Consider the following 26,999-nt stretch of genomic DNA (forward strand, 5'->3'; position numbering starts at 1 on the left):
CTTCAGAACTCTTTGGGTATATAGGGCACTTTCCTAATTGGTCAGCCCTCTACTACATAATGAAGTACTTGGAATGCTTGTTGAGGAAGAAGACTAGCTTAGACTAGTTCTTATTCAGAGTTCATCCCAGGACAGAATTCCTTGTTACAAATGTGGCTTGGTCATCCCTCCTGGGAATTCTTGCTTCCCACATCCCTTTTCCAGTTGGCTCTCAGAAAAGGAAGGTCAACCGTATTTAGACAGAGCTTCAGTAGCTGGCTTAGCATTTTCTTTTCTTTTTTTTTTAAGATTTTTTTTTTTAAGATTTATTTATTTATTTATACAAGCACTGGGTACAGTCAGAAGCGCGGGAGGGTGAGAGAATTCACCAGAGCCAGAGTGGGGAGCAGAGCAGGCAGAAGGACTGAGGTACACTGCTGAGGGGAGCAGCGGGCGGCAGGAGAGGTCTGCGCGCCATGTGGGATCCTCCTCCAGTGGCCGGGGAGCAGCCGGGGATCGAACCGGCGCTGCAGAGGCTGCGGGCAGCTTCGCAACCCAGCGCTCAACCGCTGCGCCACCGGGGAGGCCCGGCTTAGCATTTTCTAAGGCCATCAGGAATGGCCTTACATTCTCTGGAAAATCCTGGTGAGTATCTAAGTCTCCTATTTTAGATCCAGGTGCTTGCCACTGGGTTTTCATGGTGACTCCAAATTAGGAGATGGTGCCAAAACTCTTAGTTGATTCAGGAGCCATTGTGAGCGGGTCAGGGACTTCTCCACACTCTGCTTTCTCTGGGCATCTTTAGAGTCTTCCTCTAGATTCAAATAGCTCTAAGATTCTTGGGCCAAGACATTGCTCGAATCCAAATATAAATAGTGGGGACAGCAGCTGTAGCTTTGCAAGCCACAGACACCAACATCTTTCTTCTTAGCTAATTCCAAGGGGGATCACACTGCTTTGGCCTCTGGTGGCCCCATTCATTTGGGACTTGGGGTGGGGTGATCAGGTTTGGGAATATTCCTATAACTGGGCAAGGACAGAAGTAGATGGGGAAAGAGAGGAGTAAGGGCCACTGTTTTGCAGCCCTGATGGATGGCAATCATACACAGAGGTCACGGAGCAGGGCTAAGGAGCCAGGAGTACGGAAAGCGGTGGAAATAGCCAAACTGCAGGTGGGTCATTAATTGACCTCAGGCTGGAGCAGGAGAGCAGGAGCATCCTGGGACTCTCAGAAAAGAGTTCCATGAGCAAGCATTCACCTGTGGCTGCCGCTTTGACAGGCCCAGCTCTGATCACAGGTTTTCTTGAAGAATGATAACCCCACACTCATCACTTCACTTTTCTCCACTTTTTTTTTTTTCATCTAAAAAATGAGGGGACTGCACTGGAAAGTCTGTAATTCTTATGTCTATTGCCTCCTACCTAGAAGTTGATTTTAACTCTAGGTCTCAGCCTGCATGATAAAAAGATGTTCTCTAGTGTTTTACATTTGGCTTTTTAGTTTCTGTAAACGTGTACATGGTTTTTTAAAGCCCTCTTTTAAAAAATAATATTTTGTAAGTTATTACCTTCATTTCACAAATGAAGACCTTTACACTGTAAGGTTAAGTTACTTATACACGGTTACCCAGTGAGCAAGTAATGGGATCACATTAGAACTGAGGCCTGCCAATATGTCTATGTTTTATGATTTTTTCCCTCCCACATAGAATAAGCAGTGCTGGTGAATGATCAAATAAGAGAGGTGATCAAAGGGTGGATCAGAAGTTGGAGAGGAGGGCAGGACAGGTTTGAAATGAAGTCTGTGACTTCACATCATAGAGTAAAGGAAGAGGAGAGAGAGGAAAATATGGTAATGAGATAATAAATTTTAATGTCCAATTAATAAGGAACCAGAAGAAAATATAGAAAATACGAAAAATTCTGTTTATAATGGTTAAGGAAAAGAAAATGAGCAAAAAAAAAAATACATGTAAGAACCACAGGTGGTATTGCCCATGAATGGGCAAAGTGAGGAGCTATTAGGTGGAAACAGGCCATCAAATTCAAGATGGCCCAGGCAACACCTGCACGTCTGCAGATTTTTCTAGAGATTATAAATGACCTTGCAAAGCCTTTCAGAGGTTTTCCATATAACAAGAAAGAAGCCATTAGCACAAAGTGTGTTTATCACAGGATTCTGTTACAGATGGAATAGAAAGCAGCAACTATATCAGTTTATTTTTCTTTTTATTTTTGGAAGATCTGTGGTTTCAAAGCTTCTGTATGATTATGTATGATTATGTGTTAAGATTGCATGTTCAATTTTGCTTTTGGAGAAAATATAATCACTGTAATTATATTAACACCTTCTCTTACTGAGAGATAGCATCTTAATTCAAGTGTCAAAAGAGATAAATCACATATTTTCTATTTAAATAAAGCTTCAAGCTGTATGTTGGAAAAAGAGGTGAAGGAAATAAGCAAAGAAATATATACCAGGACGATGGGTGAAATAAACGTATGAGGCAAATTGATCATACTTTCAGGAACCTGAAATTTCAAGAGCTGGATAAGTGAGGTACTCAACAAAAAATCAAGGATGAGTTTCCAGGAAAGATGACTCCAGGAGAGGGGCGGAAGATCCAAAAGTATTTGGCATGCTCCGAATGGGAGAAAATGTTCATGTATTATACAACCAGCAAGGGGTTAATAGCCGAGAGATACAAAACTTTTTCAACTTAACAATTAAAAAGTTCAATTAATAAATGGACAGCAGATCTGAGCAGACAACACACCAAAGAGGATATCCAGAAGACCAAGAGATACATGAAAAAATGTTCATCATCACTTTTTTAATGAGAGATGCAAGTCAAACAAGCAGTGAAATTTCATCTCACACCTGGGAGATGGGTACATATTCAGAAGACCCCCCAACAAGTGCTTGAGAGGATGCGGAGAAAGAGGAACCATGGGGATGTGAACTGGTGCGCCATTATGGAAAGCAATCTGGATTTGCCATAAAAAACTGAAAATGGAGGGACCTGCCTGGTGGCACAGCGGTTAAAGTTTCAGTGCTATCAAGCTATCGCCAGCCACTGCTGCATGAGTTCTATCGCTGGCCAGGGATCTAACCCACATGGCGCAGCAGACCTCTCCTGTCTTGCCCGCTGCTCCCTTCAGTAGCGCATTTCAGTGGATCTGCCTATTCAGCTCCCCGCTCTGTCTCTGGTGAATCCTCTCACCCCCACACCTCTAGCCTACAATCCAGTTCTTGAGTACATAAGTAAATAAAAATAAATCTTAAAAAAAAACTAAAAATGGAAATACTGCATAACCTAGCAATCCCACTGTTGGGCGTCTATCTGAACATGAAATCCACTCAAAAAATTATATGCTCTACAATTTTATTGCCGTATTATTTACAATAGCAGGACATGGAAACAGCTTAAGTGCCACTGATAGAGGACTGGATCAAGAAGATGGGGCATACCACACAATGGAATGTATTTAGCCATAAGGAAAATGAAGTATTACTATTTATAGCAAAATGGAAGGAGTTTGAGGGAATTATGTGTAGTAAAGCAAGTCAAAATGATAAGACAAATACTGGATGTTTACATAGCAGGCAATTGTATGAAGCTAAATGCTCATAAAAACATAAATTTATAAAAACCCGTATAAACAAGTGAGGTTTCTGAGATAAGAGGAAGAAGGGAGATCGAGAAGGTCAAAGAGGAATAGGGATGGTAATGAGAAAAAAAAAAAAGATTATTCTAGGATGAAAAAAAAAAAAAAAACCCAAAGCATCTGGCAATAGAATATATATCATCAGCAAAAAATAAAGTCATGGAGACTACAGAGCAAAGATAGATTGCCCAGATTAGATTTGGGGAAACGCACACTCTAGAAAGGAATGGAGAAAGTGCAGGTGGTGAACTTGACCGTTGTGACTTTTACTGGGGCTGAGAGTTGGGGTCGGGGCGGGACGGGGGCAGTGAAGAGTGGGTAAGACTGAAGGTGGGAGAAAAAGGAGAATTAAAAGAAAATTTGTCTTCGGGACTCTCATCAGGCCTTGGTCTTTCTGTTGTAATTCTCCTAAAGCAGTAGCTGATAAAGACTGTGGTGAGTGGTAGTGAGTGGTTCTCACTGGGAGGCAGTGTGGCAGAGGCTGCACCCAGTGTCTGCCATCAGCAGCCTCAGGTCAGGCCCAGACCTGTCACCTGCGTGGCGGTGGGACCTTGGGAGACAGCTCACTGACAATCACTTCACCAACTCGCAGCATTTTCTCAATTATTTCACTGCACTTAGAATATATAAAGTGGGGATGGTAATGCAGAACCACAGTGCTAAAACCTAAAGAACTTTGAAAAACACAAGAGTTTTCACAAATTTATTGGCAAAACTGGAGCTAAATGGATCCGAGACTACTCATGGTTCATTTTTGCTGCCTAGTATGAATTTTTATAGATTTCACTGCAGAAATATTAATGTTTGATTATAGGGTACCGCCCCATACCCCACTTGGGGTGTCATACATGTACAACTGTTACCTTTTTAAAAATCTGAAAAATTCCAAATGCTAAGACACATTTGACTCCAAGGATGGTTGGATGTATAGTTCCTACTTCACAGGGTTACTATAAGGATGAAATTGGTAATTCATAAAACACTTCAAAGAGTGCCTGCCAAGTCTTACTAATACGTGGCATAATATGTATTATAATGTTGGTTATTTTTATTACTATACTGTGTCCTTTCTAAAGGCCCATTCTGTAGAAAGTTGTGAATGAAGGAACTGCCCAAATCACAAGTGTACCAATTTATGCACATGTTTATGTGCATATTAAATTAGTTTATGTGCATAAATTTATGTGCATAAATGAGTACACAAATGTACTAATTTGTGTGCATGTTAGGGGTTCTGATTTGAGCCCACGCTCTGGGTACACTAGGTTTGGGGAACACCTGAGGACTGGTGAAGGTGGGGGGGGTACTTGACAGGGTTACAGAAACAGAGGAGCCTTCTTGCAAGGCTTGCAAAAAGAAACACAGAGGGATAAAAAGAGAGCTAAGGGACATGGCTGGGTTGGGAGGCCATGGGCCTGCTTGAGAGCAGCCAGAGAGTAACAGAGTATCTCTGCCTCAGTGCCTCCAGATTCCCAGGGCCGCCTGGCCGAGTCCCAGCACAAGGGGATTATAAGGAAAGAGCTAGTTACTATTAGTGCTGGTGACTCAGCATCCAGCTGGGAACATCTGCTATAGGAGTCAGCTCTTTGTGGTGCCTGACTGGCTCAGACAGGGCACATGCTCTTGCAGCTGCTGGATAAAGGTGGGAGCAGGTGTGCCCTGCACCAGCGGCACTTCCCGTGGGCATTGGTGGGCTGGCCACCCTTTGCACATCTACAGAGACCATAGGAGGCTAGGCGGAGTTTGATGAGAACAGTGGACAAGAGGAAGCAAGGAAACGTTAAGTAAACACTGATGTGACTCTGTGCTCCCAGTCTGCTGTGATCTGGGAAATGAAGGCTTCAGATAGAAAGTGGTAAAATAAACAAAAGAAAGGACAAGAAATAGTTGTTAAAGGTAAACTATGATGTTTGAGTTGTGATTAAGTTGCTCTCAAATCTGTGCTTCTCTCAATCTGGGGTGTACAGTGACACCTTGGGGCCTCCACCTCCCCCAGACTATCAGGAAAGATGGGCTGATAGACAAGACTTTCAAGATCATAAGGTGAGTGCAAGGACAGGGAATTTTCCAGTTCATATGGTGCCATTTGTATTTCCCCCAAGTAAGGCAGATGCCATTTCAAATATGATTTCCTTGACCTAATGTTCTTTTCTTGCCAAGATTAAGGGTGGATCGACTTTAATTGCAATACAGACCCTGTCAATGGTAATTTGGGATTATGTTAACACTCTTAAGTGCTTAATGATGAATGAGTCATACAGTCATACATCAGGCTCTGACAAAAGGCTTCCCTTTTTAAACAAGAGGTGCCTGATTCTGGTGCATTATTATTTTCTGAAGCTTAACACCAGGATAAGTGGATTTAGGACGTTAATCCCTGTTTTATTTTAATTCCTTGTAATAAATTTTGGACCTTTCTCCCTTTTCTCACTGTACTTTCACATGTTGTCCTACAGACATAAAAAACAAGAAAACTCTTCTTACTTTGGTAATGAGAAATTTCTGCAAGAAAACTCTCTGTTGCAAGAACTTTGATACTGTAATATAAAGCAGGGAAGAACTGACATTTTCTGCAAAGGGATTTATTGGGGGTGATTTTATCAAGGAAATATTCCAGGAACCTGAATCCTGTGGATTCAGGCAGACAGGACTTGTGGAGGGTTAAGGGAAACTGATGGCGTGTAGGAACAAGGATCTAACCCTGGAGGAACTGGAAATTACCCAGGTCTCATCTGAAACTGCAGAAAGACTGTGTTGAAAATAAAGTGGTTGCCAGGGTTGTGACACTGGGGTTTGCATGGATAGGAGAGCTTGGCTGGATTCTGAAGGCAAAAGAAACTCCAGACTGAGGTTTTCTGGTAGGGCATCTGCCTAGGTGCTCCAGAGGACAATGACCGTGATGATGGAGGTGGCCATGAAGAGCAGGTAGAGGCGGAAGAGCAGGGCGTCCATCATGTGGCTGAACTGCACCCACAGGCTGACCAAGTGCTGCTTCTGAGCCTCATCTTCCTGCTGGGCCCTCTTTGACCCAGGATGCCCGTTTACCTCTGCCTCCCCGGGACCTGGCACCTTCCCCACCAACTCCACAGGCTCCTTCACACCTTCAGAGAGAGAGAGAGAGAGAGACTCAGCCTTGGGCTGGGAGGCTCACCCACTTGGGGAGGAGGGGGAACAGGAAAGGATGCAGGAACAGAGAAGTGGAGGTACTGGGAGATGAGGGTGGGCCGGGCTGATTTCCCTTACCAGGCAGGTGGGCAGGAGTGGGGCCCAGGCTCCTGTTTCCCTGCTGGGGCTCAGTGGGGCAGCACTTCAGTGGGCGGGCGCAGTGGAGGATCAGAGAGTGGAGCCAGCGAGGCATGGGTGGGGGCTGGGTGGTGGCCAGGTGCAGCAGGTAGGTGATGAAGATGGTCTCCAGCAGGCTGACCACCATCAGGGACAGACACAGGGCAAAGTAGACACCTAGAGGGAAGGAGGCCCCACATGAAGGCCAAAGGTACCACCCATGACTTCTTGCTTCCTCTTTACCCAGAGGGGCCTTTATCAGGATCCTTTTCACTCTGGCTTGCTTCCAGAGGTCTGTCCCCCTGGCCCACCTCCCCACCTTGCTTTTATTCTGCTATGGAGAGAGGTGCCATACTGATGAGCGGGGTGCCAGTGTCAGGCAGTAAGTCGTTCATCATGAGCAGGAAGACGTTGTAGCCCAGTAGAAGGGTTATCTTGAATGGGGCACGATTCTGGTTTTCTGCCGGGAGGTAGAAGCTGAGGGCGTCGATGGCAACCAGAAAGCCACTGGGCACCAGGAGGTTTAGGACATAGAGGCTGGGCCTGCGCCTGATGGCCACCTGGTAAGAAGAAAGGTGGGGGTAGGGGTCAGGTAGGGAATAGGGTAGAGTTAAAGGCAACAGTTGAGATTTGTCCCAGAGCAAACTGTTTAGTAAGGAAACATCACCCAGCTCCGTGCCCTGCCTTTCCAGGGTTTATTTCTGCCATGCAGCTTACCAGTAAAATGTATCTCATTCTCTTGTGGCTCAAGCTGTCAACTTTGTTTAAAGTTGACACATGTGGTCTTATCAGGATGTGGGGCCAGATCTTTAGATATCATGTGCACATTGGTGCTTCTGCAGCTTTCCTCTTCAAGGGCCAATCTCTAGTGACTTAGTGGCAGATATTCAAGAGAAGTGGTAGGGAAGCAAGACTGGCAGTCAGGAGGGGTCACCAAAATTTAGAATCTAAATTTTAAATTTAGCTATTCACCACCTTTATAAGAAATAAGTATAAAAATTCCTGTCCTCCCAACAGTTCTGATAGCGATGGGGGGTGGGAGACATGCTCACTGCTGTGCAGTTTTACTTCTTCCTCTGGGAGGACTTTTTCACGCAGTCTTCACTGAGTGCGAGCTAATGTGCCTAACCTAAAGGTAGGACCTAAGTGGGGATTTATCTGTGAAAAAGAGTGATGAAAATTCCTGCCTTCGTGGAGCTTACTTTCTTGGGGGAGAGCTTACATTCGAATGGGCATCGTAAGCAATGAATCTTCAAAAAAGAGCTCAACCGGGGCCCCTGAGCTCACATAGAAAATGATTTGGTCATACTGGTTGGCGCCCACATTCATCCTCGTGGTTGTTTGGTAGATGCCCAGAAGTACCCATGCCCCCTCGCTCCGAATGAGGTTCTGTGATGTCATTGAAATCTCTTGTATTTCCTTCTCCAAACCCAGGACTATCTTCTCCACTGCAAAGGAGAACCAGACAATGCAGCCTCCCCAAATGCCCCCACCCCCCCAGTCCAGACTGTTAGGTTCTCTGCCATGAGCTTCTCCACCCTTTCCCAAGAGATTCCCTCACTCTTCCCGGCTCTCTATCCTCTTCTCTTCAAAACCCTTCCTCTGCCTCTCAACAGGCTACTCTAATGAGCCTCTCTCACCTGTGTAGATGAAAGAGCTGAAGGTAAGCGTGCAATTCTGTTCATCAAAGGGGAAATAGAAGATGTCCAAGTTACAGAGGCTGACCACCCGCATCGGCTTATCATATTTGATGCGACCTTCATTACTGACGTAAGCCATGAGGCCTCTGGGTGTCTGATCCACATCCATGCTGTATGTGAGAAGGACAGGGAGGTGGGTGCTGTGGGATTTTCCATCAGACTTGGTTTTTTTTTAGATTTATTTATTTATGCATACAAGAGCTGGGGTACAGGCCAGAGATGCAGGGGGTGAGAGGATTCACCAGAGACAGAGTGGGCAACAGAACAGGCAGACTGACTGAAATACACTGCTGAGGGGAGCAGCGGGCGAGTCAGGAGAGGTCTGCTGTGCCATGTGAGTAGCTCCGTGGCCGGGGATTGAACTTGTGCTACAGAGGCTGCGGACAGCTTCATAGGTTGTGTTTTAACCCCTTGTGCCACCAGGGAGGTCCAGTTTGGTCTTTTCTCTCTCTAAGTTCACTCCATTCTTGTGCTTCACTCATAACTTCTCCCCTTCCAACTACCACCATGTTCTAGGGCTTTATAAGCTCCTCAGTTCAGATGCTGCTCTTCTCTAAGCTGTTTTTTTCCCCCCCCCCTGTGGTCCCATTGATTACATCACACCCTTCTCTGCAGCCACAGTTTGCTCTTTGCTTTATTCAATCCTGGTACTCACAACTCCTCAATGAAGATATCAGGAAGCCATAAGTTCTCAGTTGCCATGCTGAGCTTCCTGATGCCCCCACATTCCTCTGGGTTCCACCGGATGAATGGGTTGTTCCAGAACTAGAGGAAAACAGGGCATGGGACAAACAGGGGTGGGATCTAGTTTTGGTCTTGCTCTGTCTCCTGTACCTTCCATGCCTTTTTTCACTCCCCATTCCTTCTCTGGTGACAGTTACGCAAGCCACTAACCAGGTCTTACTTGTTTCCGCTTCTCCGTGTTCTTGGGGGAGACCTTGAGCTTGGTTTTGGGTTCTCTGGGATGGAACCACTTAATTATTTACTTCTATGACCTTGGTTTATGCCTCCTTCTTCCCATGCCCTGTCTCTGCCCTCCTCGACTGGCGGAATAATTAGGAAGTGTTGTGTTGGTCTGGCTGTCTCTGAGCTTGTCTAGTTTGTGGGTATTCGTAGCTTTATCCATTGTAACCTGCAAAGTTGGCCCCAAGCGAGGAAAAGCCATAATAAAGGGAAAATGGAGTCTGCCATACCATATTTAGCCACAGGAACGACGTCATCAGTTGAAGCTGGGCATCCTAGAAAACAAGTTTCATCCAGCATCATTAATTCCTTGTAGTCAGGCTCGATGCCACCATCCACCTCTCACTCTTTTCCAAGGCTGTTTGATATGGCAATTACAATTTTAATCACGAGGCACTGAAAAATGTAGGTTACATGATCCAGGTACATGAACGATGTCAGTGAAAAAAAACCACAAGAAAGTTCGCTGGAATTATGTTTCCAGTGGAGTATTCCAAAAGGGACTTTACATGCAGTGATGTCATTGAAGCCTTCCCTGTCAGGTCTCCCCACCCCTTACGGTGAGCTCTTACCTTTACAAAATCCATTCAGGGCTCACCACTAATGGTTTTATGACAGCACTTACCACTTCCAGGATGGCAGACAGGGTGAAAGAAATGTTAACGTGAGTGGGGATGCTATAGTTGATGAATGGTCGGAAGGCCTTTCTGTCAAACACTGCTTGGAAGGCAGCAGGATCCACTCCATGCTGGTCAAAGCCTGAGCAATTGATGGTGAAAGTGTCCCCTCTCCCTGTAGAAGGCAGAGAGTCTGTGAGAGGAGTGTGATGGCTGGGGCCTGGAGAGTGTCTGCATAGGGACAAAACAGGGGGCACTGGGAGAAGCATGTAAGCTCCTCCTTCCCAGGCCAGGGAGTGTGGGCTGGGCTGGTAGGCAAATGTGGAAACTGCTGAGGTGAGCTGAATCAGGTCTCCATCCTCAATTCCATTGTTTCTGTCCCCATGCAAAACTTGTCCAAATGTGAATGCAAACTCAGCCCTGACCACCACTTTTCAGCGTCCTGCTACATTCTTAACTATCTCACCGTAGACCTCTCTACCTTTAGGCAATGTTCTTCCATTGCTCACCTCTGTCCTTGAGTCATCTGGGTGATGTCCGTGGCAAATTTTTCAATCACAGTTCTCTTGCTTACTATATTAATTAAATAATTAATGTAACGAATTATATTAATTATATAATTATTATAGTTCTCTTGCTCACTATATCAATAAGGTGATCACAAATTAATGATAGGGTAAATAGTCAATAGGTGGTGTGAGATATCTGGGACCTTAAAGGCAGAACCCAGTTTTTCAATGTAATGGAATATTTCTATGTCTCTACCATATGCTGTGATTGTTGTCTTCTAAAGTGCCTTAGTTGTCACCACTCGACTATCTTAAAGGGAGTTCCTCAATACCCACCTTCTACCTAGCCTCTTTGTGGTCATACTTGAAAGAATTAACGTGGTACCATCTTTTAGTAGAACCTATTTTTACTTATCTCAGAGAATGTACCATCACTCATTGCTCATTGTCAATAATGAACAATAAAAACCTAATTTGAGAAAATGTGCTGGAAAAGGTTCTCTCTTTCATGACAGATCTTCTCATCCTCCCAATAGCTTCCTTGTTTCATTTGCTAGTTTCAAGAGAGCTGAGAAAGAATTTTCTTCTTTACATCAATTGATAGTCAAAAACCAAGGGGATAGATAATGTGCCTGAAAAGAGAAAGACATGGGAAAGAAGAGGCAAAAGAAGCATGGGGAGGGCCTCCCCTGGTGGCGCAGCAGTTGAGCGCTGGGCTGCGAAGCTGTTGCAGCCTCTGCAGCGCCAGTTCAATCCCTGGTTGCCTGTGAGGGTCCCACATGGCGTGCAGACCTCTCCTGCCCCTCCCACTGCTCCCCTCAGCAGTGTATTTCCTCGTTCTGCCTGTTCTGTTCCCCGCTCTGGCTCTGGTGAATTCTCTCACCCTCCCGCGCTTCTGACTGTACCCAGTGCTTCTATAAAAAAGAAAAAAAGAAAAAGAAAGAAGCATGGGGAGTGGAGAAGCAGCTGGAGAAGAGTCAACTGAGGTCAGGATCTTAGAAAAAGGTACAAAGCTGTCAGTGTCTGAGTTTCCATTTTTACCCAAATGAGCACCCTGTCATTGTCTGTCTAGGTCTAACAAGAATGAACCTAGTTTCTGTTTCCAGATGTCACATGTCTTCATCTTAGTCTTGTCCCATCTTACCTTGAAGTAGCAGGTGGAGAATGAAACAGAAGAGGTGTCCTTCCCCAGGAAGCCAACCTCTTTCCATCTTCCTTTACTTGGTTCTTCTATAGGGATTTAGGGATGATATTGGTCTTAAAAGACCACAGGCCACACCTTGTGCCCTGGCTTTGAATAATACAGGTGTCAGATGGCTCTAACCACCTCTAACAGGCATCCCTGGTGACAAGAGAATCACAAAAACTACCTCGTTCTTTGCTTTCACTGGGCCTGAATCTAATCTCCAAAAGGAATCTGGCAAATCAGTTTGGAGAGGAGGGAGCAAAAATATTTGGTCACTGGAGCAATGCTAATGGCCTCCTCATACTTTAGAGCCACTCTGGCATGTAATGCATGATAGAAAGGGCACATGATGATTGCATTGCATGAGAGAGGCACAGGCACTTATTTTAACCTTGCTTCCATCTCCCCCTAAATTGGAGGTCTCTTGTTTTATAATACACTTCAAGCTCTGAGGTTTTAACATGATTTTGGTACTATTGAATCTTAACTTTTGATTTTTGGAGTGTGTCCAGAGCAATTTGGACTTAGGTCTATTGAAGGGAGGAAGTGGTTAGTAGGACAGAGGGGAGGTAGCAGAGGTAATACTGGCTTTAGTAGAAGTTGATTTATGAGATCCTGAGCTAGCAGCCTACAAGTTTATGTTGCTTTGGCCCTGCTAGTGCTTTAAAGAAATTAGTTTAAAAATTGGGACATTTCATGTAAAAATAGTTTCTGGCTTCATTTGAAAAATAAAATCAAACATTACTGGGCTCACATTTCCACTTAACAGTTGAATGGGGACTATAACCAAGACGAAAATGCATACATTGTGCAAAAATGAAAAATGGTGTAAAAATATATATATAATTAAAAAATAATAATAATAAAGAAAAACTAAGAAATAGTTAAGCCCTTTGAATGGAGCATATTCTCTCTAAATTATACCAGTCTCTGTCATCAACAAGAAGTTCTGTCTTATTCCCCACCAGCTCCTCCCATTTATGTTACTTCTTGGTCTCGGTAGATGTTTGTGTTTGCCTTTGAGTATTAAAATTGCTTTTCTTGTGTGAGGCTTAAGAAGTCTTGGGAAGTAATTTAAAAATATCATGTTATAGGTCTGGTCAGATTCAGAGTACGCAAGTATTTGGTTCATGGTGGAAACCAGACATAGTATGGCAAATGGACCCAAGTCACCCGTGACTTAACCTGTTTTATTATAGAATTATTTTGGTTGGGGAAGTTTCCAGAGAGAGTAATCACTGGCTGAAAGAACAAAGAAGAGCACTGCTTCAATGAAGATGTTTTCCAGACTGAGTTGGTATGATGCAGTCAGAAAGGTCTAAAGACCAAATCCTGTTTCTACTAGAATCACATCAACAACTCTTGGCTTCAGTTTCCTCCGCTCTCCAATTAGAAGGATAAAACCTCTTTCAGAGATTTTTATGTGGCTAAAGATAATATATGTATGAGGTCTTCCCCATAAAAAGCAGTTAATAAAACTGAAGCAGAAATAACAGTAAAAATGGCAGTAATAGTCATTATTGTTATCCTGGCTTGCCTACAATTGCCTGGATTGCTTCATCCAGAATGGAATTTTCTGGACTTAAAATGTCTGGGTGACTGAAGACACCCCCATTCCAGTGAGCAGCATTAGATAGAGATAACTATCATCCCTTAGCATCTCCTCAGCATCACTCTGCCTCATTTGAAAATACCTTCCCTTCTAGGAAAGTTTTTTTCTTTTTTAAAGATTTATTTATTTATGCATGCAAGAACCGGGGTACAGGCCAGAGGTGTGGGGGGTGAGAGGATTCACCAGAAACAAAGGGGGGGGGGAAGCAGAACAAGCAGATCTACTGAAATACACTGCTGAGAGGCGCAGCGGGCGAGTCAGGAGAGGTCTGCTGTGCCATATGGGTCACCTCCCTGGCCAGGGCTCAAACTTGTGCTACAGTGGCTGCTGACTGCTTCATAGTGTTGCTGTCTTAACCCTTTTTGCCACCAGCGAGGCCCCTTTCTCTTTTTTTAAAGGTAGGTTAAGTCAGCATTACTTAAAGTCTTTTCTTCTTCCTTTTTTTTTTAATTGAGGTAATATTGGTTTACAACACTGTATATAATTCAGAGGTACAACACTGTATATAATTTCCTACCTCTTCAGATGTATGTTTCCTCTCCACACCCACCACCAAAAACCCATAGTCCTCCACCATAGTCCATTGGACCCCTCCACATCTTGCTCTCTTATGCTCCCCCTGCCCCCACCATTACCACCCTGTAGCCACAATTCTACAGTCAGGTTTATTTAGGGTTTGTTATTAGTTTATTCAAAGTATTTTCTGCAGAATACTAGTTCTGTAGGATGTTGAATGCTGCTTCTAAAAAAATATTTTTGTAATTTCAAGTTCTAAGAAGTCTGAGAAATATTAAACATGTCTAAACATATTTTATTATTGCAGGATTTCTCAGAGTATTTAGCCAGAATGTTAATACGACTTGAATATCATATGTATAATTTCCCAAATTAAGTTGACTTTGGAAATTTCCATTTCTCAGAATATCTTGCAAGACGAGTACTCCATGGATTATTTGTGGGAAACACGGCTTTAAGTAAATAAAATAAATTTGGGCGGAAAAAGCTTGAAAATTTTGTCCTAAGCTTGCTACAGATAGAATGTAGAATTCAAGCAACATTATGTATAAACAAACTGAGAACTTTAAAAAAGTAAACTAGATAAATATTTAAAAATCTGGAGTTTGGGTAGAACCTTAAGAGCCTACAAGTAAATAGAAAGTAAAATATGAATTTCAAGCTGTTTCTGAATCCCCGAGCAGTATAAATCTAGACTGACTGAAGGAGGAAGCTTTTTTTTTTTCCTCTTTTCCTTTAGATCAATGGCTTGTCAGCCACAGGCCCATGTTATCCATCTACACTGAATTTTAGGAAGAGAGTTTAAAAAGATGCTTTGATGGTATTACTTCTCAAAATGCTCAGTCAGTAACATTTTAATAGCTGAGAGTGCTGCTGCTCTTTCTCATTGGTGGTCTTATAATCAGTGAAGTATCTTATTTATGCTTTAAGAATACCTATTTTTTTCATTTTGGAACTTAACAAATGAATAATTTTGAATCAAAATAAATACAGTCTACAGAGTTTCCACCCCTCCACCACCTCCCTGAACTGACATCCTTGCCAAAAAGTTTATCAATGTACACCAAAGGGTTTGTTTTTTTTTTTTTTTTGTTTTTTTGGTCTCTTCTGATCAAAAGCCCATATTAATAATGCAAAAACTTGAGCAGTTTGGGAAAATGACTGGGAATGGCCATTCTCCAGCCTGCCTAGGCTTTTTGAGCAAGAAGACTCCCTGAGCCAGGTCTATTGTTTCGGGCGTTTTCAGCTTAGCAGGATCCCACAACCTCCTGTCTGTGGCCAGACAGGAGTCCTGGCCATACCTTTCAGCAATGTGGGAGAATCTTTCATGTACATTTTACCCTTAGAGATGGTAGATCTCCTGTATCTGTTTTATTCAGTTGAGTAAGTTATCCTTAATTGTCATTCTGGGAGGATTTAAATCCCACGTCTGTCTATGGGCTGTGATGCGTGTTATTTTAACTGAGTCGATTTAGAGGGTGGTTTCAGGTGAAGGGAACAGCTAGAGTCAAAACATGGAAATTATAGTGCTGTCAGGACCTCAAATTTGAGTAAGAGTGGCAGGAAATGAAGCTGTGGTTTTATGTGGGGCAAGATCACGGAAGGTCCTGTATACCAAGCTAAAGTTTGGTTTATTTCTCTTAGCCTGCTGTTTCCTAAACTGGAATAAGTTCAGACTTCTTTTAAGTCTTCTCCTAAACTCCTGATGCTAACTTATACATATTGCTTCAATATGTGTGTTCATAAAACCATGCATAAAGTTCTTATGCTTATGCTTTTATAACACTATAAAGTTAAAATAAATTTATAAGTGACGTGCACACAAGACTACAGAATCAACACAATACTAATTTAATGTGATGGATAATATTGTTTTGCTAAAATTAGATCATTGCTATCAATTTTCCCTCTTCTTGAACAAGGAGCTGACTTTTAAGGCCCTGTTATTTGGTTGGCTAACTTGATAGTACATCTCAATATGACAGTACTTTAAATTTTTTAAAGCAATTCCTCATTTTATTCAACTACTATCCTTACCATTAATGAATTTGGGAAATTGTTATAACAAAAGTGGAAAGTGTGTAACCCTTTATTTCCTAAAGCGAATATTTGATATGATTTATCATAATGTGGCTAGACAGCTGTGCATTGTCTGAACACAGCTTCTCTGCCTGCAGTTCTCTAATGAAAATACTGAGTGATACCTTTGTCTAACATGCTATGATGTGATTTGACATTGGCTGTTTACATCTTAAATCCTTTTCTAATTTGCCTGAAATCATGAAAGAGGTGCTCTATTTTAACACACAATGTTGTTTCCATGCTGTCAAATAAAAAATTCAATTTATTAACTTTTTTTAAGAGTCTCATTCCATGAAAGTGACTTTCATTGCAAATTTGATATGCAAAAGTGACACTGTTGTCTTTATAGCCAACAACATGAATGCCACAGCAGATGTGGGGCGATCATTTCCATTTGACATCAGCTCTGACAAGCTGGACTGAGGAGACTGTTGGGGGGTCATCACAGTATCCCACTGCTCATTTTACTGAAGGGCGGTGCCATCCATCCAGCTCTGCCACCAGAAACCAAGGTGTTACCTTTGATACCTTTCCTTCTTATACCACCTTTCTATCCAGCAACAAGTTCTGTTAATTTTACTTCTTAAATTGCTTTCACACCCATCTACTTCTTTTTCTACCACGATCCTACTCTAAGCCACCATCATCTCTTTCTTGGACAAGAGTCCCTCCTTGATAGATTTTTTCTCTTCTATACTAGCTGCCCCTAATTCTCCTTTTAATCTGCCAGCCATAGTGCAATTTTCCAAACACGACTTTTTAAAAAATATTTATATATATTACATCATTGTTCATTTTTTTTCATTGTTCACTTTTGTACAGTGTTTTCTTCTCCTCTCAGGTGTAGCCCTGTAAAATTCTCACCACAAATTCCCTCATGAATCATCACATCACCATAGTCCCTTGTGCTCTTCCTTCCTTTTTTTTTCCTTTCTCCCCCTCCCCTACAGAATGATTTATAGTTGCCTGCTAATTTTTTAAAATTTATTTTTTCCTGACCCCTTAGTTATTTCCCCCATCTTCCTCCTGTAAGTGAAACCATCAGATATTTTTCTTTTTCCCTCTGGCTTATTTCAGTGAGCATAAACCATTCTAGTTCCATCCATGTCACTTCAAATGGCATGAGTTTATCTTTTTTGATTGCTGAGTAGTATTCCATTGTGTATATGTACCACATCTTCTTAATCCAGGCATCTGTTTTTGGGCATTTAGATTGTTTCCATATCTTAACTATTGTAAACAGTGCTGCAATAAACATAGGGGTGCAGGTATTCTTTTGAATTAATGATTTTGTGTCCTTTGGGTAGATTCCTAGGAGTGCAATTGCCAGGTCATAGGGTAGCTTCATTTATAGTAGTCTGGGGAACCTCCACACAGCTTTCCAAACTGGTCCAATTGGACCAGTTTACATTCCCACCAGCAGTGTAGGAGAGTTCCTTTTTCTCCATATCCTCATCAACAATTGTTGCCATTTTTAAAAACTTTATATTTATTTATATTTATTTTACATCATTATTCATTTTTTCACAATGTTTGTTTTCTTTTCTCAGGTCTAGTCCCCATAGAATTCCCACTACCAGTTCACCCGTGCACCATCATCATTGTCCCTTGTGCTCTTCCTTCCCTCGTTTTGATCCCTCTCCCTGCTCTCCTGCAGAATGTCTCTGATTTATAGTTGTCTTTGTTTTGATTTATAGTTGTCTTCTGTCTTTGTTTTGTTTAGTTATTTTTTTATTGTTATTATTTTTTTCTTGGTCCTTTATTTGGTTCCCCTATATTCTTCTGTAAGTGAAACCATCATTTTTCTTTTTCCTTCTGACTTGTTTCACTGAACATAATCCCTTCTAGCTCTATCCATGTTGCTGTACATGGCATTTTTGATTGCTGAATAGTATTCATTGTGTATCTATACCACATCTTCTTGATCCAGTCATCTGTTTTTGGGCATTTGGGTTGTTTCCAAGTCTTAACTATTATAAATAGTGCCAGTTTTTTTTAATATGCAAAACACAACTTTTGTTTCTCAATCTTCAACCCATTTCACCTTTTAAAATCTCACTTTTACTACAACAGCTAAGCTTTAGAAACAACCCAAATGCCCAAAATAGATGACTGGATCAAGAAGATGTGGGACATATACACCATGGAATATTACTCCGCATTCAAAAAAGATAAACACATGCAATTTGCAGCAACATGGATGGCGCTGGAAGGGATCATGCTCAGCGAAATAAGCCAGAAAGAAAAAGAAAAATACCGGATGGTCTCACTCATAGCAGGAATCTAGAAAACTTAAATAAGGGACCAGGAAAATGAATAACTATAAGAAAGTGAAAATCAAAAATCAACAAAAAACTATGAACCAGAGACACTCTGTGGGGAGTGGGGGGCGGGGAGGGGAGGGATTGGGGTCAAAATAAGGGGGTTGCAATTGTATGGGGAATATAAAAATAAAATTTATTTAAAAAAATAAAATTATTAAAAAAAATAAAATCTTACTTTTACTCTAAAAATCTGCACCATAGTCTCCAAGGCCTTTGGAGATGTTCTCTACCTTCTCCCACCATCTGGACTTTGTGGTCCCCTCTGCTTGTTGCTCTCCTTTGCCCACTTTTGTCATCTCCACCTCCTTCACCTTGCCTGCTCCTGCTCTCCTTCAGATGTAACAAGCACCTCCTTCTCTAGAACTTGTCATAATTATAATTTAAATCTGGATGAATGTGTCTCTGGGACTCAAGCCCCAAGAGGAAACAAAATTTGTCTGATTTACTTCCATTGTCCCTCCATCAAACATGGAAGGAATGAGTATAGTTAGACAATGTAAGTATTACATTAAAATACATACAGCTCTGCTTTGCAATATAGATTTTCTAGTCCCTTGCTTGAGTGTTGGAGAATATCACCTTCAAAACACTTCACAACATGAGCACATTTCAAGGAGATACTTTGCAGTAAGTATCATGTAAATAAATTAAGTGAAAGTCACTGGCCCAGGTCATCCTTGGACAGCCAGGGACAGTGTCATAGTGCGGAAGCCTTGTGCCAGGGCCACATGGTGTTTGTGCATCCTATTTTTCCCCTTAAATCTATAATCGATATATTTGAAGTGTTTCAAGTAGAATTTTAAAGCTCTTAACTTTATATGAAGCCATCATACATGCAGCTTTTGGGGGTACTTGGGAAGTACTAGTATGTTTCAGTTTGAGATGTGATGAGGAAAAATTATCCTTATCCTTTTGGATGGCCAAAGGCACATTAGGAATTCTAATCAGTAGAGACTGATATCCTATATTTTATATATATCATTTACATATATATACAAACATATATATATATATGCCATAGAAGAGATTACTAGATTATGGTATTTTTACAGTGGGATACTACATAGCAGTTAAAGAACAAGTCTATATATCTATCTATCTATGCAAGATTCTCTCATAAATTATACATATCCCCTTTAAGAGGACAAATGGTTTATTGCTATGATATTAAACTTTTTTATTATGAAATACCTAAAAGCTACCAAAAAGTATAGTGAATGATAGAAGTACCCATGTATCTACCTCCAAGCTTTGCTGTTTTAAGTTATAAAAAGCTATACTTTTTAAAGAAATAAAATTGTACAGAAACAGATGAAATCCCTATGTATTCCTCTCTGATCTTATACTCTCCCCCCCACCAGAGGTAACTTCACCTTGAACTTGTTGTTTATCATGCCCAGAGTGGTTTCATATTTTTAAAAATATATGCGTGTGTCCTACAAGGGGTGGAGAAGGAAGTAGGATCAAAACAAGGGGGGGTGGGAATTGTATAGGGACTATATCCAAGATGAAAATGCATACATTGTGCAAAAATGAAAAAGATGTAATAATATATAAAATAAAATTAAAAAAATAAAAATAAAAGCATATGCATGTGTCCATAAACAACACATTTTGTTCACTGCTGCTTCCGAGACTTACAGCTCTTGTTCTCTATTATATAGTATCCCATTGTACAAATACTGTTATTTAATTTTATATTCTTTCATGAATAGAATTCAGATTCTTTCCACTATTACAGATAACTCACAAAAATTATATCTCCTTGTGTACATGTGTGGGAGGCCCCTTAAGGCAGTTTATCTCCGCTGGTGGCATTAACCCTAAGGTACTCGTTGTACGTAATGGAATAACTGCTCTTGGGGGCATCTAGAATGATACTGTGTGTTATCCTTGGGAGCATTGAGAAGCTAGTTTTCAAATAGGTTTGTGTAGGGCTAAATTCACTTTCAGAAACTCCCCTTGAGAAAGGTCACTTGAAAACCTAACTTGAGAAGTGGAACCGTTCGGTTTGAGAGCAGGCATATGTGGTAGACACCTTGAGCTGCCACCACTATTCATTCTTTCCTTCTTTCATTGTAGCAAGTTGCAGGTGAATGAGAGTTGCTCAGCTGAAGGCTATACTTCCTGGTTTCCCTCTCAGTTAGATGTGCCCATCTGATTACATGATCACCAAAAGAATGTGAGTGCATGCTGGTGGGAATGTAAACTGGTCCAGCCTCTATGGAAAGCTGTGTGGAGTTTCCTCAACCACTAACAATGGATCTACCTTATGATCTAGCAATTCCACTCCTAGGAATCTGCCCAAAGAACACAAAAACACCAAATCCAAAGGAAAACTGCACTCCAATTTTTATTGCAGCACTATTTACATACAATAGCTAAGATATGGAAACCACCCAAATGCTCCAAAATAGAGGAATGAATCAAGATGTGGTATGTATCCACAATGGAATACTACTCAGCAATCAAAAAAGACAAGCTTATGCCATTTGCACCAACGTGGATGGAGCTAGAAGGGATTGTAATAAGTGAAATAAGCCAGAAGGAGAAAGATAAATATCATATGGGTTCACTTACATGTGGAATATATAGAAACCAAACAAAGGGTCAGAAAAAAGACAAAACTTGCAAGGTGATCATAGATCTGAGGCATACAGCAGGGGAGAGGGAGGAAGAGGGGTGAAAACAGGGGAAGGAAGAGCGCAAAGGACTATGGTGATGGATCATGGGGGCTATGGTGGTGGGAGAACTATGGGGACTACACCTGTACAAAAATAAACACTGATGTAAGAAAATAAATACATTTAATTATTAAAAAAAAAAAAGAATGTGAATGAGGTTGATGTATGCTGCTCCCCGGCTAGTACCTTAAGTCCAGGCCACACCTTGTCCATACTGTCTCTTTTCTTCCTTCTGCTTGGGTGACTGGTGGAGGTGATGGGTGGAGTAGCTTTGGAAGCCATATCTGGCTGAGACACCAATCATCCTGGGTCTCTGATTTACTGCCAGAAACAACACTGCACTGTTGACTTGGTATACTCACTTGGGACTTGTTTGTATGAGAGAGGCAAACTTCTTGACTTCAAACCACTGAATTTTAGGGATCTAGTTGGGTCTAACAATACAGCCTATTTCCAATCCACTAAATATGGACAAATTGTTCTTTAATTTGTGGGAGTGCAAACTGGCCCAACCACTATGGAAAGCTGTGATGAGTTTCCTCAAAACTACTGAAAATGGAGCTACCACATGACCCAGCAATTCCACTCCTAGGAATCTATCTAAAGGATACCAAATCATTAATTCAAAAGGATACCTGCACCCCTATGTCTATTGCGGCACTATTTACAATAGGTAAACTATGGAAACAACCAAAATGCCCCCAAACAGATGACTGGATTAAGAAGATGTGGTATATATACACAATGGAATGTTTCTCAGCAATCAAAAAAGATAAACTCATGCCATTCAAAGCCACATGGATGGAGCCAGAAGGGATTATGCTCACTGAAATAAGCCAGAAAAAAAAAAAAGAAAATATTGGATGGTTTCACTTATAGGAGGAATATAGGGGAATCAAATAAGAGGTTAGGGGGCAAAACCCAATAATAATAAAAAAACAAAATTAGGCAACTATAAGTCAGAGACATTCTGCAAAGGAGGTGGAGGTAAAGGAATCAAAATGGGAGAGAAGAGCACAAGGGACTATGATGATGGCTCACGGGTGAATTGTGGTGGGAATTTTATGGGGACTACACCGGAGAGGAGAGAGTATACAAGCATGCATTGTACGAAAATGAATGATGGTGCATTATGTGTGTGTGTGTATAAATGATACAGGTCTAAAAAAATCTCTGAAATGGATAATTATCATACCTACATAGGTTTGTTATGGAGATTAAAAGAAACAATTGTACGCAAAGCACCACCCACAGAGTAGGTAGGTACTCAACGAGTAGTAATGTCATGATCACAATGAAGATACAGATGAAACACAGATAAATAAAATACTTAATCTCTTTGGAAACGTTGGATTCATTTATTAAAAAGAAAGGGATGAGTTGGTAAGCCATTTCTAAGGCTTTCTGTCACTCTGAAACTCTGACACTAGCATTTTATTATCTGGAAACCAGGGAGCATGCCATTATGTAATGGGTAGTGGAATAAAAGTGAGAAAGGTGTTATCAGCCCAGAATGCAGAGTCCCGAGCAAGCAATCGTAAAATGTCAAGCTCTGTAACAGATAAGATGTGGCGCTGGCTGGTCTCGGGGAAGTAGAAGTTGGGGTGACCTTTACGGTGTTTTCTGGTGCATAAACCGCCACGCACCGTCGGGACCGTCGGGACCACCCCGCCACAGGGCTGCCCGCTCACACAGGGCAACTGTCACCCCCCATTCACCTACTGGGACACGCGGCCTCACAGAATTTTCCAGACAGTGCGGGTGGAAGCCCCGGGAAGGATGGTGCAGAGGCAGGAGCCGGCTGGAAAGCAGCCGCCTGCCCCTCCTCCAGGGCCTCTACAGCGTTTCTGGGAAATAGAGTCCTTTGCCTAGCATGGAGCCTCGGGCTCCTGGACGCAGAACTACAATTCCCTGCAGTCCTGGGGAGCCTTTGTGCAGCACGCCTGCGTAGTCTGGCGGCCAATGCCGCTATAAAGGCTTGTTTTGCTCCCGGGCTGATGCTCGCAAGCGTGGTCGAGTGGCCGGCGCGGCCGTCCTAGAGCTGGGGCACAGGTAGGTAGCTGCGATCGCCGCACACCTTCCTTCTCCCTGGGTTGCCAGGGGGCTCACCTCCATGTGTTTCCTCCTGGGCTGGCGGGCTGCGATCCGGGATAAGAACATTTTGGGGGATCGGAGATCTGAGAAACCCGGCTTGGCCTCCCTCTAGGGTCCCGCAGCCCCCTCCTGGTAACTGGAGCCTTGTGATCTCCGGTGAGGTCCCGACCTCAGAAGGCAGGTGGGGTAGGTGCGTGTGCAGAGAGGTGCGGAGGTGCTGGCGACTTTACCGGCTGAGACCACCAGGGGGCGCTGCGCCCGCGGCCCATGGGTGTGTGTCTCTATCGCGTCTCCAGGCCCTAACTGGCGGTGGGAACGCCCTAGGGCCAGGGCACGCCAGGCAGAGGTGGCCCGAGATAAGCTCCCATCCTCAAGGTGATGTGGCGGGCAGTCTGGGGCACCTCTGCCCAAGTTGCACACTGGAAGGAGCCGCCAATGACTTAGAAGTCATTCTTTCGTTTTGCAAATGGGTAAATGGAGGTCGTGACATAAGCAGCAACTGCAAACCCTTGGCAGAACCTGGAATGGAACCCAGCTCTCTTGACTTCATCAGTGAGTGTCCTTCACTTTCACCACACAGCTGCATGTTACTAGGCAGTGGTCGTTTGCTTTCTGCACAGGTGGGGAGGCAGAAGGGCATAGGCAAAGTTTTAGAAGATTTTAAAGGAGAGGATGAATAGGTCATGCAGGTGTCGCCTGCATTGAGTGAAAGGTGCAGAAGGTTGGAGACCCAACAAGTGGATCGTAGGTAAATACTGCCCTTTTATCTTCAGGTCTGCTCCTGCAGCTTGAGGGCCTGGAAGGTGATTCCTGAGATCTTGGAAACCTACTAAGGAACGTTATCATGAAGGCAATTTAGAAACATCAGTCTAGCTAATTGTAGTACTTGTAATTCTGTGCAGCCTCCCTCCCCCATGCAGGTACAGGAGAAGCACTTCTTTGGGCTTCTCTCGCTTTGATTACCTTGCTAGTGCCATGGTGCAGCCCTGACTCAAAGAGGAGGAAAAAGCCCTCCCTTTAGTCACTCTCTTGGTAGTGGGACAAGTAAACATTTAAAAAAGAATTTTTAAGAGAGCTTAAGAGATAACAGAAGAAAATAGGGAAATACAAAGAGTAACCTAAAAAAGTCAGATCCAGTGATCCTTCTTTAGTTGACTTGTTTCATATTTGGGTCTTGGTTTTTTCTAAAACTTATCTAGCTTCCTAGCTCTCGGCCAACCTCTGTGTCGGGTGCCTTTTCTTATTTCTGATACACAAAAGAGGAATCTTCCTTGTGTTCAAGGCCAAGAGATAGTAACTGTGTGCCTGCTCAAGACCTTCCTGCTCTCATGGCTGTGTCCCTTTTCCCAGGAAATTAAAGAAGCAGGAATGTTAGAAGAAATGGAAAACTGCTCACACCCTTCATGCATAGAATAAACTTGAAATAAGGGGAGTGAAAGAAACTTTGATTTTCATGAGTTCCTAGACAACTGAGAAGATCTTTATGTGCTTGATGTGGCATCTGGTAACCCCTTCTTTCCCTTCAAACTCCCTCTTTCCTCCTGCTGCCTTTTTCAAAGTAGGACTCATTTTTCCCACTTCTAGATAATCAACTTGGCCAGGGAACCTTTGGAGGGGAAGGTTGGGTGTCTGCGGTCCCTGTAACAACAAGGATTGTCCTGTTCTGCAGCTAAATCTCTGACATTTAGAGCACTGGCAGATGCCAGGTCTGTTTATAGTTTAGGCTTAATGAGGTCTCAATGACGCGATTGCTGTGCTCTTGGTTGTAAGCCTGTGTTTATGGTGCAGTTTGTCATTGAACAAGGTGACTTTTAAAAAGTAATTTAGCAGAATCATTTCTGGGTATTTCAACCCAGTAGAAAGAAATGCAAGAAACCACCCTTTCCTTCTGCTGGAAACACATCTATACAGAGGACATTTAGTTCTTTTTATCTAGAGGAATAGTTTTCTCTGATACTTTTTCTCTGACACCGCAAATAGGAGAATTGTAGCTATCAGAATTTTGTTTGCAGAAGTAGTACTTTTAAGTCACAGAGATAGCCAGGAATTTATGGAATCCAAAAGGCAGCACAGCTACACTTCTTTAATTTCTGGTGAAGCTGATATGAAAGGTGTTGTTTTAGCCTGATCTGGGAAACTGAGCCATCTTAGAGTTGGAGAAATGTTTGTGAGAGGTGTGTGTATGTGTTCTATTTTTTCAAAAGCAACCACAGTCGATACAGGGTATTGACTAGAGTTAGCCTGGCAAGCAGGGGTGCCAAATAGTTTCAGGTAGATGCTACATAGGACTTAATAGTACAACATGGGGAATTTGTTTGTGTAATTGGTTTTTAATAGCTTTATTGAGACACAGTTTATATACCTCAAAATTCACCCTTTTATAGTGTAAATTTAGTGCTTTGTTTGTGTAGTTACCTCGTGTGCCCATCACCACTGTCTAACTTTAGAACACTTTGAGCGCCCCAAAGAGAATTTGCTTTTAAAGTTAAGGTATAATGTGGTTTTCTATTTTAGCTATGCAACTTTGAGGAGCTTCAAAATAACATCAGCTAACCCCATACCTAGTTATAAAAATTCAGGAAAAGAATATATCATTGGTAGAATAAGTGTTTTCTAAGTTTTCATTTAGTAAAATTTAAGGGGAGAAGTCACATTCCATTTTAAAATTGTGGGGTTTGTAATACTTGGTTCTGACTTGTTTTCAGAAAGTCTTTTTTAAAAACTAAATTCTCTGTACATTGGGTTGAAAGGGTGTTTACCAGCATATTTATTTTTCTAATCTCTCTTTTTTTCCTTTGGGTTGGGAGGAGGTGATTATATTACATGGGATTTTTTTTTTCTTTAAAAAGTGAAATGGTTTTTGAAAAACATTTTTATAATTCTAACAGTCAGAAACTTTAGTATTTTTTCACCTTTTCTTATTTTAAAGCTCTTACACATATGATTGAGCATAATTAGGAAATACCTGTTCTTAATCAATTTTTAATTTCAGAAATTTTCAAGTAAAGCCAAAAGTCTGTGAGCCCCTGGCACCTCCAGCCAGAGACAATGAAGGATATCGACATAGGGAAAGAGTACATCATTCCCAGTCCTGGCTACAGAAGTTCCAGAGAGAGAACCAGCACTCCGGGGCAGCACAGGGACGGTGGGAACTCCCGATACAAGAGAACTCGGCCGGTTAGTATTTCCTTTCTTGGTCCCTTCTCTTATCTCCTTGTGCTCCACCACTCCTTTTTTCCATTTGGTACATAATTGAAAAGACATAAAGAAATTTTCTTTTCTTTTCTTTTTTTCAAAGATTTATTTATTTATGCATACAAGAGCTGGAGCACAGGCCAGAGATGCGGGGTGGGGGTGAGAGGACTCACCAGAGACAGAGCGGGGAATGGAACAGGCAGACTGACTGAAATACACTGCTGAGGGGAGTAGCGGGCGAGACAGGAGAGGTCTGCCGCACCATGTGGGTAGCTCCCTGGCTGGCTGGGATCGAACTTGTGCTGCAGAGGCTGTGGATTGCTTCATAGTGCGGTGCTTAACCCCTTGCGCCTCCAGGGAGGCCCGAAAATTTATTTTCTTGACTGGCTTTAGGTCACTCTTAAAAATTGACGGTTACTTATGTAGGAGGAGAAATTGGCTCTCAGTCATCCCCCACCCCTGTTTCTCCTTTTATGTTCTCTTATACAATCTCCTTTGGTGCCTGCTGAAGCCAAGTTGAGGGTGAGAGATGGGTTGGGAGGGAGCAGAGGAAATATGAACCATTAAACTTCATCCGTGTACTTAAA

The 26,999-nt window shown here is 42.3% G+C and overlaps 2 protein-coding genes across 3 annotated transcripts in view; one reads left to right on the plus strand and one right to left on the minus strand.

Annotated features, from left to right (window-relative positions):
• Positions 1-6,519: 6,519 nt before the first annotated feature.
• Positions 6,520-15,368, minus strand: LOC311169862 (5-hydroxytryptamine receptor 3C-like; the record flags this gene model as incomplete). The annotated part of the gene is made up of 8 exons (XM_084232108.1): positions 6,520-6,749; positions 6,892-7,107; positions 7,286-7,490; positions 8,218-8,378; positions 8,571-8,740; positions 9,286-9,395; positions 10,219-10,385; positions 15,335-15,368. The coding sequence occupies 8 exons, from the start codon at positions 15,366-15,368 to the stop codon at positions 6,520-6,522; spliced, it is 1,293 nt and encodes a 430-aa protein (XP_084088234.1).
• A 10,897-nt stretch (positions 15,369-26,265) lies between these two features.
• Positions 26,266-26,999, plus strand: part of ABCC5 (ATP binding cassette subfamily C member 5) — a gene marked incomplete at both ends in the record, with an annotated part of 73,532 nt that continues 72,798 nt past the window's right edge. For both annotated transcript variants that reach the window (XM_084232285.1, XM_084232286.1), the window contains one exon: positions 26,266-26,394. In XM_084232285.1, the coding sequence (XP_084088411.1) occupies positions 26,266-26,394 (129 nt within the window). The remainder of the gene's footprint in view (positions 26,395-26,999) is intronic.

Source organism: Talpa europaea, assembly GCF_964194135.1.
Source record: "Talpa europaea genome assembly, chromosome: 4".
Classification (NCBI taxonomy): Eukaryota; Metazoa; Chordata; class Mammalia; order Eulipotyphla; family Talpidae; genus Talpa; species Talpa europaea.